Source organism: Macrotis lagotis, chromosome 4 (assembly GCF_037893015.1).
Source record: "Macrotis lagotis isolate mMagLag1 chromosome 4, bilby.v1.9.chrom.fasta, whole genome shotgun sequence".
Lineage (NCBI taxonomy): Eukaryota > Metazoa > Chordata > Mammalia > Peramelemorphia > Peramelidae > Macrotis > Macrotis lagotis.
Window position 1 is genome coordinate 82566582 of NC_133661.1, and position 19756 is coordinate 82586337.

The 19756-nt window shown below is 34.7% G+C and overlaps 1 protein-coding gene across 1 annotated transcript in view; it reads right to left on the reverse strand.

The window, feature by feature from the left end:
• The window catches only part of KIF11 (kinesin family member 11), a 71760-nt gene that overhangs the window by 10069 nt on the left and 41935 nt on the right, over nt 1-19756 (reverse strand). Inside the window, exons 15-20 of the mRNA XM_074233360.1 lie at nt 17744-17916; nt 10415-10540; nt 10180-10338; nt 7775-7881; nt 1065-1344; nt 252-474 (exon numbers count right to left, since the gene is read on the reverse strand). Of these exons, the coding sequence (XP_074089461.1) occupies nt 252-474; nt 1065-1344; nt 7775-7881; nt 10180-10338; nt 10415-10540; nt 17744-17916 (1068 nt within the window). The remainder of the gene's footprint in view (nt 1-251; nt 475-1064; nt 1345-7774; nt 7882-10179; nt 10339-10414; nt 10541-17743; nt 17917-19756) is intronic.

A 19756-nucleotide genomic window follows, 5' to 3' on the forward strand; every position in this document is an offset into this window, starting at 1 on the left:
AGTAAACAAACAAGAAATTTAATTCAACATATACTTTTGAACTGAAATTTTTTTTTAGGTTTTTTTTTTTCACAAGGCAATGGGGTTAAGTGGCTTGCCCAAGGCCACACAGCTAGGTAATTATTAAGTGTCTGAGGCTGGATTTGAACTCAAATACTCCTGACTCCAGGGCCAGTGGTCTATCCACTGTGCCACCTAGCCACCCCCATCATATGCTTTTGTAACAAAACTTGGTTTCTGTCTTAAACTACCTGTTGGAATATCCAGTTTCAGGTCCTGCTGCAAGAAGCAATTAAGTTTATTCCAGCCAGTTTTTATGATATCATTAAGTTCTTTACTCTGTTCCACCAACTTTTCCTTGTCATTAGTTATCTCATCATGGAAGGAGGTCAGTTGACTGTCTTGTACTGCCTTTTCTCCTTTGACTTTTTCCATGATCTTTGATGTGGATACAATACAATCTTGCTTTACAACCTAAAGTGCACAGAAATGAAAATTTCCAAAATTAGATTCACCAGTTTTTTAAAATGGTACGTCTTTTGACAAGCTGAAATGATACAAACATTTTGATTTTCCTTTATGGGAATCCTGGAGAAATATCTTTATTTTGCAGAAGAAGAAATCAAGCCATAAAGAACTTCAGTGTTACACACAAGCAATTAAGTCAGGTCACAAGCCTGACTTCTTTGAATGGCCATCAAATCTATGGGATTAGACACTTGGCACAATATTGACATAAAAAGCTTGACTGCATATTGTAAAAGTAAAAATAGCATATATAAGCACGGTATTAGTGTTCTTTCTTAAGATGCTAATAAATAACAAAAAAAATTCAAAAGTAGGACCTGGATGACAAGGACTTCTTAATCACTAGATAAGAGGCTAATCAATCAAAGCATAAAATTAGGATCATTTACCATCATAGTTATGCATTAAAGGTGAGCTCAAAGGAAACAAACTACTTTAGAAAGAAATGTACTTTAAAGTAAATTCCTAGACAAAAATCATCTAATTTTCTGACCAATACTTTTCTTCTCAAAGTAGGTTCCTGTTAGAAATATTACCTTTATTAAGTTATCAAGTTCTTCTTTTCTTTTGTGTAAACCAGATAGCCACTGATCTGAAAAGCGGACAGTATTTGTATTCATATCATTATACCACTGTTGGCTTTCTTGTGACACTGTTTTAATGTTGCAACTGAGTTTCTCATAATGTTTGATAGACTCTTCAACCAACTCAGTACTTTGATGGTTAAAATATCTAAGTTCTTGTGCCAAATCATCAGAAACAGCAAGGAATTTTTTGTTGTGAGAAGTTGTACTGCTTACGATATCCTGGGAATGCCTGTGAGGAAAAAAAAGGCCATAACTACAATTATGAATCCTGATAAAATGAGAAATATGATTATTGCATAGTTCATAAATAAGCCTATTTCATTTGCAATGTTTTTACTGGCTGGGGAGGTGAGACTCATAACTTAAGTAGAGAGATGAATCCAAGAGGCTATGACTATTTCCACTTTTTGATATGCATCATCTTTTGAGTTCCTTTATCAGCAGATTATATCATTCCTGTTCCCCATTTTTTGTCCCATGGCTACAATTCTTTGTCCTCATTTCCAGGTTTGCCCAACTGTGAGTCACCTATGGAGACCTTTGGGTTTGCATACACCATCAACATGGCTTCATAATAACCGGAGTAGGTCAGATTTTCCTTTCAAGGCATAGACTACTTCGCCAATATTCCACTTCATCAAATTCTTATTGCAATTTTGACATTTGATCACTTTTTATCCCCATAGCTAAGAATGCTCCTCCAGTTTACTTCCTCTTATTTTTTATCCTGAACCCCTGTCCTAGGCAAAAACAGTTTACTCCAGATCTTTCCTACTTATCTCATCACTACCTGAAAAGCACTTTCTTGCCCTGGAACTCATTGTTCTATTATAAACAGAATTTTCCTTTATCTCCCAGTTCTTCAAACATACCTTTTACCTGGCTATCCACTAAAGGGACCAGAGCCCCTCAAAACTTTTAGCAGGTTCTTTCCCTTCTGACTACATACACTTTTTCAGGTCTCCTAAGTATATTAAAACAAAACAAAAGGAGCACCTAGGTGGCACAATGGATAGAGCACCAGCCCTGGAGTCAGGAGGACCTGAGTTCAAGCTGTGTGGCCTTGGGCAAGCCACTTAACCCCATTGCCTTGCAAAAACAAAACAACAAAACAAAACAATGTTCCTAATGTGTTTTGCCCATCCAAACTTCTTGAACAAGTAGTCTGTATTTGTTGCTTCCACTTTTTTCACCATCCACTCAATTCTTTGTAATCTGGCTTTCACTTTGACCATTCCATTGAAACAGTTCCCAAATTTAACCAAATAATTACAATAATTAACTTTTATAGAATTCATTCAAATTTGCAAAGCTCTTCACAGATATTAATAAGTTTTGCATCAATATGGTAAAGTAGTACTACAGATATTAGTATGCCCATTTTATAAAAAACCAAAATGCAAATCCAGTTGGCTTTTCTTAGCCCTTATCTTCCTTGACATCTGAAGAATGTGGCAATGCTAACCTTCCTTTGGCCAGATGGGTGGCACTAAAGATGGAGTTCCAAAGACTCTTCCAGAGTTCAAAATTGGTCTCAGATACTTAACTAGTTGTGTGACCCTGACAAATCACTTAATCCTATCTGCCTCAGTTTCCTTATTTATTAAAATGAGCTGAAGAAGGAAATGGCAAATTATCCCAGTATCTTTGCCAAGAAAACCCTAAATGAGATTACAAAGAGTAGGACACACACACACACACACACACACACACATATATATTAGGACATAATTGAAACAACTGAACAACAAATAACAACTTTCCTTGACAGTCTCTTCCACTGGAATACACATCACTGTCATGATTCTCCTGCAGCCTCTATCTGCTCCATCTTGATTTCCTCTTTCTTGGTGTTCTTCTCTGTCTACACCATTATTCCTAAGATAATCACCTCTACTGTGCAGGTTTTCCAAATCTTTATCTCCTGCCCTAATTTCCCTCCCAAATCTCAGATTTACATTTCCAGCTACCTACTGCATATTTCCAACTAGATGTTTCATTTACAAGTACAACAGGTCATGGAAACAATGTAAAGGCTGGCAAATTGCCTTCTGTGGGGGGGGGGAGAGGGAAGTAAGATTAGGGGAAAAATTATAAAACTCAAAAATAAATAAAATCTTTATAAAAAAACAAGTACAACAGGTCAAACTGAGACCCTCTTTTATCCCTAAAATCTGCTTTTTCTTTTTGAATCTGTTTTTTTCTGCCAATGGCAGCACTATTCCCCAGTTACCCATGCTTAGAACATTAACCATCTTTGACTTTTCCTTTTTCCTCATCCCAAACATTCCTCCAATCACCGTTCTGAAAAGTTTCTATCTCTACAATATTTCTTGCAAACTATTTTTGCTATCATGATTCAACTTCAAACCATCATTATCCTTCACCTGGACTACTGTGGTATAAGATTTCATTCTCTTATACTACAATCTGTTTAATATATACTAAAACCAGACTAATCATTTTAAAGCACAGATCTGATCAAACACACTTTTAATGTTTATCATAGATTATCAAATAAAATCTGAACTCTTCGGTTTGACATTCAAGTCCCTATACAATTTGGCCTAAACAAACCCAGTTTTATTAAATTATCCCAAACACTGAGCTTCTTAACATCCATACATTCTTGAATATCCACTGGCACTTAACATCCCACACTTTCTTACAAGCTACATCTTTGCCAATGTTGTTCCTTATACTTGTAATACTCCCTCTATTCCAATATCTGCCTATTGATAGAATCTTACCCATCTTTGAAAAGACCCAACTCAAATTCAGAACTTCTAAAAAGTCTTTTCTAAAGCTAAACTAGAAGAATCTCCTTTATCTTTAAAATGTTTCCCCATTATTACTGTCACTTCCAAATGATATCCCTCAAATCCTCTCATGAGACAAATACAGTCAAATGAACTAAATCAACATGATCATCCCTCATTTCATCTTGTTGTACTTTATACTAATTCTAATTTGTACTCTATTTGATTTTCTCTCTTAATAGACTACAGAATTTTTTCAGGGCAGGGATTATTATCTTTTAGAAGAATAAGACCTGGAGTCATGAGAGCCTGGGTTCAAACGCTTACTCTAGTACTTATGAGTCATGGTATCAGTTCACCTAATAATTGTAATACCAATCACATAGGGATGTAGTTGAGTGTCCAAAGAGAAAATGTATATAAAGGGTTTTGTAAATTTTAAAATGTTATATGTCAGTTTTGTGAGTGCTTTATTTTATACTATATATACATTCATGCTCAAATAATTTTGAATCAAAGGATCTAAGGAAAATACTGAAAAGTCCCATTTTACACATCATAACGGTTTATATAAAACTATTTGTAAAAAAATACAATATACCTGTCTATCAAACTGTTGAAGTAACATAATAAAACCAAACACTACTTAATAGTGGAAGGAATTAACTGTCTCTTAGAAGTCTTAGAAGTTATTCAATTTATAATTGTGAGACTAAAGTACCTCTCCCTAAGATATCTCACAAAAAGAGCCAACTAAAAATGTCAACTGTATTATTATAATAAAATAACATTAACTTTTTTTAATTTTTAGGTTTTTGCAAGGCAAATGGGGTTAAATGGCTTGCCCAAGGCCACAAAGCTAGGTAATTAATAAGTGTCTGAGATTGGATTTGAACCCAGGTACTCCTGACTCCAGGGCCAGTGCTTTATCCACTGCGCCACCTAGACGCCCCAATAGCATAACTTTTAGCACTGTAAAATTTTATAAAGGTATCATCTGACAAACTGAAAATAGAACAGTAATGATCATTACATAATCTAGAAAAGGGATAGCTAAAGGATAACAATTAATCATCATCTCCAAAATGATTTAGGATAAAAGGACAGAAATATTTTTAAGAGAAACTATAAAACACAAATAAGAAGATTCAAATAAATGGGCAAATGTCATTTGCTCATAGTGGGCTGAATTAATATAATAAAAATGACAATCCTACCTAAATTAAATTAATTATTCAGTGCCATGCCAATCAAGTTACCAAAAAAAAAACTTACTGAGCTAGAAAAAATAGAAACTAAACTCATCTAGAGGTACAAAAGATCAAGAATATTAAGGGAATTAGTGAAAAAGAAAAACAAAAGGGGTGACTACCAGATCTAAAATTATATTATGAAACAATCATCAAACCTGTTACTGGTTAAGAAATGGAATAGACTAGGTGCAAAAGAAACAGCAGCAAATGACTATAATAATCTACTATTTGATAAACCCAAAGATTCTAGCTTCTGGGATAAGAACTCACTATGATTTAAAAACTGCTGAGAAAACTGGAAGATAGTATCACAGAAATTAGGCAGAGTCCAACATCTCACATTCTATACCAAGATAGGGTTGAAATGGGTATAGAATGTAGACATAAAAATTATTATTATTATAAACCAATTAGGAAAACAAGGAATAGTTTATCTGTCAGATCTATGGAAAGGGGGGGGCAATTCATGACCAAAAGAGAGCTAGAGAACATTATAAATGAAAGATGGATATTCTGATTACATCAAATTGAAAAGTTTTTGAACAAATAAAACCAATGCAACCAAGATTAAAAGAAATGTATTAAGTTGGGAAACAATTTTTACAGCTAGTGTTTCTGATAAAGGACTCATTTCCAAGATATATAGAGAACTGAGTCAAATTTATAAGCATACAAGTCATTCCCCAATTGATAAATGAACCAGCAGTTCTCAGATAAAGAAATTAAAACTATCAATAGTCATATGAAAAATTACTCTCATTTTTTTGTAAATCATTATTGATTAGAGAAATGCAAATTGGCCAATATGACCAGAAAGAATAATGATCAATGGGATAATGATCAGTGTTGGAAATCTGGGACACTGGTGCACTGTTGGTGGAGTTATGAACCAATCCAACCTTTCTGGAGAGCAATTTAGAATTATGGCCAAAGGACAATAAAAATGTGTCTGCCATCTGACTCAACACCACCACTACTAGGTCTGAAGAGATCATGAAAAAGGATAAAAACCCAACATGTACAAAAATATTCATAGCAGCTCTGTCTGAAGTGGCAAAGAATTGGCAATTGAGGGGATACCCATCATTTGGAGAATGGCTGAACAAATTATATGTATGTGATGGAACACTATTCTTTTATAAGAAATCTTGAAGAACAGGATTCCAGAAAAGCCTGGAAAGACTTGCATGAATTAATGCCAATTGAAGAAAGCAGAACAACAAATGGAGTGATGATCAACCATGACAGGGTGACGATCAAGTATTCAGCAGTATGAAATTCAAAGACAAGTCTAAAAGACTTTTGATGGAAAATACCATCTAAATCCAGAGAAGGAACTGTGGAGTTTAAATGTAGACCAAAGCTTACTATCTTCAATTTTTAAAAGTTTTGTTATGTATCTGGGGTTTTTTCCCCTTTTTGATTAGATTCTTCTTTCACAGCATGATTAATATGGATATATATATTTAACATAGGTAAACACATAACCTTTATTAGATTACTTTCTGTAAGGGGAAAAGGGGGAAGGGAGTGAGGGAAAAAATGGGAAATTCAAAACCTTACCAAAAGATGATTGCTGAAACTATCTTTGCGTGTAGTTGAAAAAATAAATAAAATATTAAAAAAACCAAACAACTCCCTCAGCTCTGATTGAGTTTTTTAACTCAGATCAGAAATCTTTTCTTATATAACTTGATTCTCATGACAATAAATTCATCATAAAGAAAGTGATTCTTGAAATAAACATACAGGCATGCATATACATACATACATACATACATACATACATACACACACACACACAATCCCTTTATAAATCAACCCATCTATTACAGGATCTTATTTCTTTGTTTCCAGGATTTATAATTAACAGTAAGACTACACGACCTACAAATAGGGAACTCTGGTGTAAAGAGACTCAATCATACTCTCTGGCATTGCTGAATAAGTAGTTTCAATAAATTAAATTTGAAAATAAAATATATTTTAAGAAGTTAGGTCCTTCCTAACTCCAGGGCCAGTGGAGAAATAAGTTCAAATCCAACCTCTGATGCTTTACATTTACTAGCTGTGTGACCCCTGGGCAAGGTCACACTTAAATCCCTATTATTTCACCAAATATAAAATAAAATAAAAGCTATTTCTCATTTTAGATTGGTAGAGATGCTAAAGAAAATAATCCCTAGCCTTTCAAAGAGCAGTGATAAATGTCTGATGTCCATCATTTAAATGAATAACAATGTTGTGTGAACAGCACATGTATCCTAACACACCTAAGAATTTAATTTACTAAACCTATCCATCTGTCCTAAATTCTTTCTTTGCATCTAAGATCAAATGCAAACTCTTCTTTTGGCATTTAAGCCTGGGTTTCAGTCAGAAAGTGTATGATATTAAGGACTGTCTTACTTGCTTTTATTTATATTCCTAATACTTAGCATAGAGCCTGACACAAGTAAACTCAATAAACTCATCCAAATGATTAAAAATGAGAGCTAAGGAACTATGTTATCCTTTTATATTAACTCCTATCTTCTAAATTTCTAAACAAAATTATTTTCAGGGGCTTAAATTTATGTTGAATCTAATACATTGGCTTACAGATGTTACTAAAAAAAGTTATATGCAGAAAGGAAAAATATCTTACTGTTGTATTTTTTCTTGAATATTTCTGAGTGGATTCTTGATATTTCCACATGTTTCCTCCAAGGCACAGAATCTTTGTGCCCAAAGATTCATTAACTGGCAAAGTTCCTGTAGGTGAAAACCCCCCACCCCACAAATTATATGATTAAATAAATAGTTAACTTTTGTATTACTAATTAGATAGAATAATGGAAAAAAGCAATGATATTGATATTAAAAGGGGACAAGTAATCCAAAGACTAGGTGGGAAATCTAAGGCCCAAGGAGTTCAAGTGACTCATCTACAGTCCTCATGCAATCTTTGGGTGGTGGAGAAAGAACTTGAGTTAGGCTCTCCTGACTCTCAAAGGCAAGCAAGGAGTAGGAGGGCACAGGAGGAGCTACAAGTGCCAATGATAGAAGTCTTCTTATTCTAAAAGGTAAGGCTAAACCAGGTTAAGGCTAAATCAGGTTAATAGCATGAATGTTGCTCTCTTGTCATAATTTCTTCTCAGGATTAAAACAAAAGTAAGAATTGACACAATTTCTATAAATATTTTGAAACCTGCCCTATCCTGGGCCTCAAGTTGCACCTAAGGTTAATTTGCAAGGCAACTACACTGGAGAATAAAATTGTCCCAAGGTTCCTCAGTCAGATTTGGTTCATAGAGCAACATCCCCACCTGCTGGGATTTTTAGGCATTTATTTCTTAAAGACTAAGGTGGTATTACATGTACATCTACTTGGATAAATGGATCTTGATCAAGTGGTTCTTTCTCTACATTTATAGCACAAAGTGCTATGATAAAGGTATATATTGGTGGTTGGAAGAGTCATTGATTAAGCTGAAGTGCAGAAAAGTTGTGTCTACTCAAATTTTTTTTTTATCAACAATTTTATCTAAATATCAGAAGAACCCAAAAGCAATGTTTAGTTTACTGGTTAATTTAAAAATTCCCATATGATGCAATAAAAGAAGGGGCTAAGAAAAGTTAAGTTTGCTTTATAAGAGACTATTCAGATCACCCTAGGAAGACAAAACTGTAAGCAGGGTAAGGTATATGAAAATTGTTCTTTATTCAACTTTTTTTTTATTTTTTGGTCTTTTTGCAAGGTGATGGGGTTAAGTGACTTGCCCAAGGTCACACAATTAAGCAATTATTAAGTGTCTGAAAGCAGATGTGTACTCAGATTCTCCTGACTCCAGGGCCAATGCTCTATTTACTGCACCCCTATTCAACTTTTAAAGACAGATTTAGTTGACTAAAGAAAGGATCAGGAGAGATTGGATTTGGGCCCATCATAAAGATTTCAAGATAACACAAGATTACTCCCAGGGGAAGAAGCAGGTCTGACTCCAGGAGAAGGCTTTCTATTTAGTTAACTATTCTTACTAACTGGTACTAAGCTCAGTTCTCTATCTGCCAAGAAAATATAAATAATGTCAGTTCCTTCTACATTTCTAGAGCCCTGAGAAAAAGGTTCAGTTACCCCACATTAATTAAAATCCTAAGAAGAAAGACAAAGCAGAAAAAAATATCTTTCCTTTCATTACAGAGCTAGGGAACTAAAGGTATGAACTATTTCATATACTGACATATATGGTTGTAGTATAGCTTTGCTAAATTGCTTTCCCGCCTTAAAAAAACCTTTGTCACAAGGGATGCCTTGCTGATGAGGAAGGGTGGGAAAGACATTAAAAAACAATACAGAGTTAAACAAAAGTATTGATAAAAAGAAGATAATTAAAAGAAGAAAGTATCTAAAATTCCATTTTGGTTATACTTTACATTTTAATTTCCTTTTTACTAACTTACTACTAATCTTTCCTTTTTTGACCTTATCTTTTAGTTTGAGGTAAACAATATTTTCTTTTATTAGTAACACTGAGGGGATAGTATTTTGCATGTAGTAAACATGCTGACAGATTAACTTTAAGTAGGCTATTTCCAAAGTCTAGAGATTAAAGAATTTCTTTTTTATTCTTTTACAGACTAGGTCTCACTATCTCATCCAGGCTGAAAATATAGTGGTTTACTCACAAGCCTTATCCAGTGCTTTGACCTGTTTTATTTTCAATCTAAGCTGGTTTATTCTTTCTTAGGCAATTTGGGGACTCATGTCAGTGATTTGGGACTTGGTGAGAACATCAAATAAGCATGGAATTATACACACACACACATATATATGTATGTATGTATATGTATATAGCTCAGAACTCTTGGAGCTCATGAGATGTGCCAGGTTTGGCTTTCCCAGTGGCAGGGTTGACATGCCTGTGACATCATATCCAGCCACATTAGAATTTAAAAGGCATTAGTAATTTCCAAACTTTTAAAAATGCAAGTTTTAGGATGCTTATAATTCTTCCCACAATGGTGATCAAATTACCCTTGCCCTCATAAAACCAGCTGTTCATATGATACCTGTGATTGGGTTTGCTTCACTGTCTTCAGTTCATTCATTAAGGCTTCACAATGCTTCTGAGATTCAGCCAAGGACACATCAGTACTTTCTTGGAGTTCATGTAGATTTTTACAGAGTGTGTTGAGAAAATCATCCATTTCCCTTTTTTGATCTTCTATCTTTGAAGAAAAAGGATTTAGTTTCCTTCTCAATCTGAGGTTCACTTTCAAATATTAAAAACGAAACATTTGTTACCTTATCGGCTACTGTCAGAAGAATCTTGAATTTACAATTCATTTGACAGCTGAGTTCCAACAGAGACACCACCATAGGGGAAAGAGTCATTTCCAACGATTTATCAAGTTGAGTTTTATGCTCTTCCTAGGGTTATTAAAAAAAAAAAACCCACAGGCATTAATCTTTTTTTTTTTAGTTTTGCAAGACAATGGGGTTAAGTGGCTTGCCCAAGGTCACACAGCTAGGTAATTAAGTGTCTGAGGCTGGATTTGAACTCAGGTACTCCTGACTCCAGGGTTGGTGCTCTATCCACTGCACCACCTAGCCGCCCCCATTAATCTTCTTAATGCTCCTAACTAGGACCATTGAATTAAACTAGCTACGAAATTCTAGAAATAACTGGCTAAATATTCATTCACTGCATAAAAATGACTGTCATTGTCTCAATGATCCCTAAGGAGAAGCACAATCAATGTGGAACTAATACTCAGTAAAGTTCTAAGACATATCATCCAATTTTGTCTGTGCAACTTCAGTCCAGATTTTTTTTTTTAGTTTTTTTGCAAGGCAAAAGGGGTTAAGTGGCTTGCCCAAGGCCACACAGCTAGGTAATTATTAAGTGTCTGAGGCCTAATTTGAACTCAGGTCCTCCTGACTCCAGGGCCGGTGCTCTATCCACTGCGCCACCTAGTCGCCCCAGTCCAGAATTTTAGGGGCAGTTTTCTGGGAGTAAAAAGTGGTGGGATTACCTTGGGCTGATGTCCAACTCCCTGTGTGTACCTGGGGAATAAATGCAGTTCAACAGGATTTAAATGTGGACTAGGCTCATGATCCTGGGCTAGAAGTAAAGGACATAAAGATAAAACCACAAGGTCCCTGTCTTTGAGGAATTTGAATATGAATGCCTATGAGTAAATAAAGACAAATTAAATAAATAAAAAATTTTAAGGGGAAAGGTAATAACAGGGGAGGTGGGGGGCAGGAAACAATAGTTGGTAGTAACCAAAGGCCTTGCTATGGATTTCAACTTCTCAATGAAAGAAGCTTCAAGTGGGCAGAGGGAAGGAGGGATGCACATCCCAGACATGGGAAATCACTAGTACAAAGACAAGGGAAATGAAACATCTGGTATGGGCAAAAGAAATAGGCTCACAGCAAAAATAGACCAGAAGAGAGTAAGTATTTATTTAAACAGCTACTTGACACTAAGCTAAGTTCTTTACAAATATTATCTCATTTGATATACATAACCACCTTAGGAGGTTGTTTTATAGTCCCTGTGTTATAGTGGAAGAAACTGAAGTAGAGAGAGGTTCAGAGTCCTGTTCAGAGTCACACAGCTAAGTTTCTGATTACAGAACAGTGTTCCACCCACTATACTACCTGCTTCTAGATGAAGAGTAGAATGGGGGTAATATTAGAAATATTAAAAAGGTGGAGAAAGTCAGCATGAGAAAGGCTTTAAATGCCAAATACAGGAGTTTATCCAAGAGGTCAGATTCACATTTTTTAAAATATCACTTTGGCAACTGTGTGGAAAATACTTTGGAGCAGAAAAGGATTAGAAGCAATTTAGAGACTATTACAAAAAGCTAGGTGGGAGATGAAGAGGGCAGGAATGAGATTAGAAAGAGGAGATAAATAAGAGATGCTGTGCAAGTAGGAAAGGAAAGATGTGGCAACTGATTTCACATAAGAGCTACAAAGATGTGAGCTTTGTAACTGAAAAGGTGATGATGCCCTCAATAGGCATGGAGAAATTTGGAAGAGGAATGATTCTGGGGGGATATTATTTTGAATGACTACACATTTATAATCTAAAACAAATTGCTTGCTTTTTCAATGAGAGGGCTAGGGTGAGAGGAAAGGAAGGAATTTGGAACTCAAGGTTCTAAAAACCCATGTTAAAGATTGCTTTTGCATGTAACCAAGGAAAAATAAAATATTAAATAAATACATTTTTATAAAATTTTTTTAAAGCAAAAAAGGGACATATCCTGTGAGCAACAATTCCTTAAAAGAAATGAAGTAGCATTCACAATTAATAAAAGAGTAAGAAAAGCAGTACCAAGGTTATCTCAAAAATGACTAAATGATGTCTATTTAAATTCAAGGAAAACCATTCAACATGCAATAATACAAGATTATACTCCAACACTGATTTTGAAGAGGCCAAAGATGAAGACCTCTTCTAGAACCTTTTCAACATCTTTTAGAAATAACACCAAAAAACTATTATCACATTCATCATGGGGAATTGGAATGCTAAAACAGAAAATCAAAAGATAACTGAAATAGTAGACATGATTGGTTTCATAGTACAAAATGAAGCAAGGAAGAGACAATTAGAGGCTTGTCAAGATAATTCAACTGGTCACAGCAAACACTCTTTTTGCAACAACCAAAAAAGGAGATTCTACATATGAACCTTACCAGATAATCAATATAGAAATAAGATTTTATAATATGCTTTGTAGTTAGGTAAAGATAGAGAAGCTCTGTACAGTCAGTTAAAAAAGACCTGGAGCTGACTGAGTTTCTTATGGCACAATTAGGACTTGAATTGAAGGTAGGGGAAAACCATCAGACTGCATAGGTGTGGCCTAAATAACATCCCTTATGAAATGGAAGCAATTAATAGATTAAGAAACTTATTCTGATAGACAAACTACTTAAAGAGCTGTGAATAGTATTATATGGGAGGCAGCAACAAAAAAAAATACAAAGAAAAAGGAGCAAGAAAGTAAAATGTCCGTCTGATAAGGCTTTACCAATAGGTAAGGAAAGAAGAAAAGGAAAAGAAGAAAAAATATACCCAATTGAATGCACAATTCCAGAGAATAACAAAAAGAGATTAGAATTTCTTAAATGAGAAATGCAACGATAAAGAAGAAAACAATAGAATGGAAAAGATAAGAGATATCAAGAAAATTAGTGCTATCAAAAGAATGTTTCATGCAAAAATGGGCATAGTAAAAGATAAAAAGGGTAAGGGCTTAACAGAGGTAGAACAAGATTAAGAAGAGGTAGCAAGAATATAGGGAAGAACTATACAACAAAGGTCCTACTATCACTGATAATACAATAAAGTGGTTACTGATCTAGAATCAGATATTCTAGAGAATGAAATCAAGTGGGCCTTAGGAAACATGGTTAACAATAAGGCTAGTGGAAGTTATGGAATTCCAGTTGAACTATTTGAAATTTTAAAAATTGATGCTTTTAAATTGCTGCACTCAATATATATGTCAACAAATTTGTAAAACTCAACAGTGACCATTTGATTAGAAAAGATTATTTTATGCCCTAATTCCAAAGAAGAGCAAGGTCAAAGAATGTTCAAATTACTGAACAATTGCATTCATTTCACAGGCCAGGAAGGTTAGGTTTAAGATTCTGCAAGCTAGGCTTTAGCAATATGTAAACTGAGAATTGACAGAAGAGTAGACTTGTTTTCAAAGAAGCAGAGGATCTAGAGAGCAAGCTCAACTTTTGCTGCATTTTGTATGCAGGTCGGGAAACAACTCTTAGAACCAAACATGAAATAACTGTTTGATTTAAGATTGGAAAAGTAACATGACTAGACTGTATATTCTCACCCGTGACTTTCATATTTGCTATGTTTCTTTTTTTTTACGGTAACAAATTTTTTCATTTCACTTTTATTTGCACTCTAATGTCATATTTACTCTCGTGCCATAAGCTTTTGTTTCTTCAGTTTCCTCTGGGATATCTTTTTCTTTTGAGCAACTTCCTCTTCTGGTTTAGGAACAATTTGTTCCTTTTCAGTAAGTATCATTTCAATATGGAAAGGAGAACTCATGTATGGGTTGATTCAACCATGAGCCCTGTAAGTACGCCATCTCATTTTGGGAGCCTTGTTAACCTGGATATGCTCAATGACAAGAGATTCCACATCCAAACCCTTTAATTCAGTGTTGCTCTCTGCATTTTTAAGCATATGCAGCAAGAACTAGGCACTCTTTTTTTGGCCAACAACCCTGTGTGCAACCCCACTGCTTAGCCTGGGCACACCTGCCAACGCCACCATTATATCGATGGAATGGAACACATTGTTTCTTCAATGTGACATCTTTCAGATACTTGGTAGCTTTTCAGATGTGCATGCCCTTGATGGCTTGAGCTGTTTCACAGGTATTCTTAAAGTGGACCCAGAGATTTGAACCCCTTGACTTGTATGATTTTGTGGGGTTCTCTGGATCAAGAGAATACCTCACCATTTTAAATGATTACCTAGGACGGCTCAAGGGAAGAGCCATATTTGCTGTTTCTTGGGTAAGTCACTAAAATTTAACTAACTTCTATGGCTAATATCTTGTGAAATGCCAGTCTGGAAGATTCAAAAGTCAGAATTATGGTTGTTGGGAGAAATATCAACAATCTCAGATATGCAGATAATAGCCCTTTGATGTCAGAAAGTGAAAATAAAATTAAGAAGCCTCTTCATGAGGGTGAGAGGAGTGTGTTAAAAGTTGGCTTGAAGTTTACCATAAAAAAAACTCAGATCTTGGCAAGAGATCTGATCACTTTCTGACAAACAGGGAAAATAAATAGAAGCAGTGTAGATTTTCTATTCTTGGGTAGTGCAGATGGTGTCTTGCTGTCACAAAACTAAAAGATACTTGCTCCTTTTAAGTACAGCTATGGTAAATCTTTATGGTACTAAAAAAACAGAGACATCACCTTGCCAACAAAGGTCCATAAAATCAAAACTATGATTTTTCCAGGAGTAGTGTATGACTGAGAGTTGGACTATAAGGAAAGCTGAATATTACAAAATCACTGCTTTTGAATTATGGAGCTATGGAAAAGACTTGAGAGTTCGCTGAACAGTCAGGAGACCAAATTAGTCAATATATAAAGAAATTAACTTAGACAATTCATTGGAAGGGCAAACATGTTGAAAGTTTAAATACTTTGGTCACATAAATGAAAAGGCAGCACTCACTGAAAAAGACTCTGATGCTGGGAAAAACTGAAGGCAAAAGGAGAAGGGGATGGCATAGGATGAAGTGGATAGTGCCTTAAAAGCAATGAACATGAGGTTGAATAAACTTCAGGCTCATGGATTCACAAACAAGTCAAACATGCCTGACCATCAACAATACCCTACATATCCCATAGTAGCTAAACAATCATAAAATGTTTGAGCTGAAAGAGACATTTCAAGATTTAGTTCAATTTTTTCACTTTTATAGGTAAGAAAAATGTGACCCAGGAAATTTTAGTGACTTACCCAAGAAACATAACAAATATGAAAGTTATGGGTGAGTATTCATCTGCTTTTTCAGAATAATATGTGCAAAAATGGGGGAAGGAGTTATACAAAGACTGGAAAGGGACCTAACAAAATCTGATAAGAAACAAGACAATTCTGGAAACTTATGGGTCTGCAAAGTAGCTATACTTAGAAAAACAATGGAAAAAAACAACAAATTTTCCACAGAATCACTTGGCAAAATCTAGAAGACGATACTAATATCTCTTTTTAGCATGTTTTTTTTTTTGGGGGGGAAGTCCTGTCATACCAACATAAATTCATTCTATGGCAGTGATAGGTCTAGAAGTCATAGGGAAAAAGATAAAGTTGCTCTCTTTCCCATTACGTGGCTTATACTTAGTAGGTTATTTAATTTTAAAATGTTTGATAAACTTTAATGGAACTGAATTCAGCAAGGTTTTTGATTTTGTTTCACTCATTAATAAAACAGAAATCACTAAGTTAAGCAGAAGTACAATTGAAAGACTTTACTCAAAGAATCAACTGGTTCACATATATAACACTAACCCATAACAAGACATCTCTTATTATCGAAATTTTTTAAAAAATCAATCAAACACATTAATCACCAGACATTGTGATCTGAATGAAGGATGAATTCTGGAAATGACCTCGTACCAAGCAAGATAAACAGATGACTCACACACACACACTGGAAAACAGATCTATAACCAAAAAGTGTTTATCTATGTATACATGTGGGTATACATAAACATAAAACTGGGAAAGAATTACATGTATAAATACAGTTGAAAAATCAAAGTTGAAAGTTTAAATACTTTGGTCACATAAATGAAAAGATAGTACTCACCGAAAAAGTTGAAAAAGAGTTATATAGGGCAGCTAGATGGGGCAGTGGATAGAGCACTGACCCTGAAATCAGGAGGACCTGAGTTCAAATACGACTTCAGACACTTAATAATTACCAAGCTCTGTGATCTCGGGCAAGTCACTTAACCTCAATGCCTTGGAAAAAAAACTCCCCCCAAAACATAAAAAAAAAGAAAAAGTTACATGCACTTTAATGAAATTAATATTTCATACTTTAATAAGTATCCCATAGTATAGAGGGTAAGATTAAAAATTTTCCTACTTGTCTTGAATGCAAATTCTCCCCAATATTAGATATAGCTTCTAAACTGGCAGACAAGAAAAAAGAAGCTATTGGAATTAGAATACTTACTTAATAAGAACACAACGAGTTGCTTCCTCTAGTGCCAGAACTGCAGAAACATTATAATTGGCAATCTTTCTATAATACTATATCTTTTGAAGTAGTTGCCTCATATTCCTGCCAGGCTAGAGAAGGTCAATAATGAATGCTGGCTTCTGTCACAGAAGGGAGACCAACAATCCTAAATCCTGTGGCTCCAAAGGAGTTATTTTACACTGGACTCATCTGAATGCACTAGAGATATGATTACTTAGCCAATAACATATAGACCCTGAAAAGGATACCTAGCCCTCATTTCTAAAGCATTATTATTGATTTATCTTTAATTTTATAAATCATAGGAGAATATATGAATGTGTGTATAGCAGCTGGAGGACGGGGGAGTCAGGGAGTAAGAGGAAGTTGCTTCCACAAAAATTTGTCCATTTGATGTCAATTATTTGCTTTTTCAAAGAAAAACCAAAATCATGTATATCTGAACCACCATGCTAGTAATATCTTATTAATATTATAGTTTTATAATATATTTAGCATTGCAGTTCACATTTATAAAGTGCTTCAAAATTTGTCATGTCTTTTATCTACATTATTCTTTTTGATTGTTGTAATAATACAATCTCTAAGGGGCGGCTAGGTGGCGTAGTGGATAAAGCACCGGCCCTGGAGTACCTGGGTTCAAATCCAGTCTCAGACACTTAATAATTACCTAGCTGTGTAGCCTTGGGCAAGCCACTTAACCCCGTTTGCCTTGCAAAAAAAACAACAACAACAACAACAACAACAACAAAAACCTAATAATACAATTTCTACTTCAGTTGGAATGCTGACCATTAACACTGTTTTATGTCATCAGAGGACACGGTTTACCTACCACCAATTTCTGAAGAACAGTTTTACTTTCAGTTGTTATAGATTCTTCTTTTAATATCACATTTGACATTTGAGAAACATTGGTAGACACTTTTTCTAAAATTGAGGTAAGAGATCCAAGTGCAGTTGTTGTAATGCTGTCTAGTGCAGAGGAACTAGTGGATAAAAGATGATCTATGAAAAGAAAAAGTTATTTAAAATCAATATTCTCAAAGTTTAATCATCCAATTCTTCATTCTCTCAATCCCTCTGCATCACTAACAAAAATGTTTCCTCAATATTTAATGACCTTCATATTGCCAAATCCACTGCCCTTGTCTCAATCCTCACCCTTCTTGATCTGCATACTGTTAATATATTTACTACTGATCAAGCCTTCTTCTAGGACTCAAGATATTCTCTCCTTTCTTCTTTTCTTAGAGATCACACGTAGGTTTCTTTCTTCTAAACTGTCTAACTACTACTTTGCCTCCTTTCATGGCTACAGAATAGTCCCCTGAAGGTAAAGTATTTCTCAAGGTTCTCTTCTTGACCTCTTTTCTTCTCATTTCCTTTGCTCACTTGGCAATATCATTAATTCCCATTATTTCAACTATGAGTTCTGCACAGAAGACTTTGATATTAAATTTCCAGTGTGGACATCTTTCTTTAATTCTACCCTTGTGACTTCAAGTGCGTTTTTGGACATGTCTATTTCAGACTTGGCAGGTTCAAAATCAAAATTTTAAACTTCTCCCCAAAACCTATTCCTCCTTCTGACTTTATAAAGTCTCTCTAAGTGGCATCAGCATGTACTCAATCTCCTCTATGTTTGGAAGAAACTGTGGTATTAACTTAGATTCTTCTCTCTAGCTCATCTTCCACATCTAACCAATAACAAAAATCTAAATTATCTATTTTTCCACTACAGACCCTCATTCACACTCACTTATATTTCAAATTTCCCAATGGCTTTTTCTACTTATACCATCTGACCCTCCTCTTCACTATTAATATATTAATATTTCTCTATGTAGTCATCTGGTCTTATCAGTTCAAAATCCTTCAATGATATTCTGTAGCCTATTAAAAAATTAGGAAAAAAAATTCAAACTCTTTCAGTCTAGTATTCAAGGCCCAAATCAATCTAAAAATTCTCTGTTTTGGCTTTTCTTATACTAGTCATTTGTACGTAATCTATACTCTGACCAAACTGACTTACTCAGTTATACAATAATTAAGAGTTTGTTCAACTTATTGAATTGTTTCCCAATAATTTATTAGAATTTTCAGTATCAAATATGCATAACACTTAGTAAATGGACCATTGAATGGAATGCAAAAACAAGTCAATCACAGTGAAATGTACATTGCAACATTATAGTATTATTTAATTAGTTACTTAATCATAATTTTGCTCCTGGACTGGATTAGTAAATCTAGTCCATCCCACTTAGAAAAGCCCAGGAAAAAAAGTGATTTAATTATGGTCACAAAACTAGTACAATCTGGATTTCTACACTTCTAATCCAAAGCTTATTAATTGAGGTAATATGGTATTCACAAAATGTGTTGGGCTTGAAGGTTTGATGGTATGTTGGCTGTGGAAAAAGGAAGGATGGAGTTCCCTCTCCTGCAAACAGTTACTTACATATAATAAACTTAAATACCAACCCAAAAGAGTTGTGATGAAAATCAAAGAGGATCACCTAAGAAATGTGCTTTATAAGTCTTACAACAATATATAAACACTAGTTATTTTGTCCATATGGCCTAGACCTGTGATTTCTTGAGTCTGAGGTGCACATAATATGGAGTCTCCATCCTTATCAACAATTTACAGTGTGAGAGAGCTGGCTGCCTAGGGACTGAGAAGTCCCATAATTTGTTCATGGTCCCAGAGCTAGTTTAGGTTATAGACAGGACTCAATCAAATTGGCACTCTCTCTCAATCAATTGGTCATAAGAGAATCTGAACAGTCATGGTCATAATATGATATACTAATGGTAATGAATGATACTTTCTATACCCATG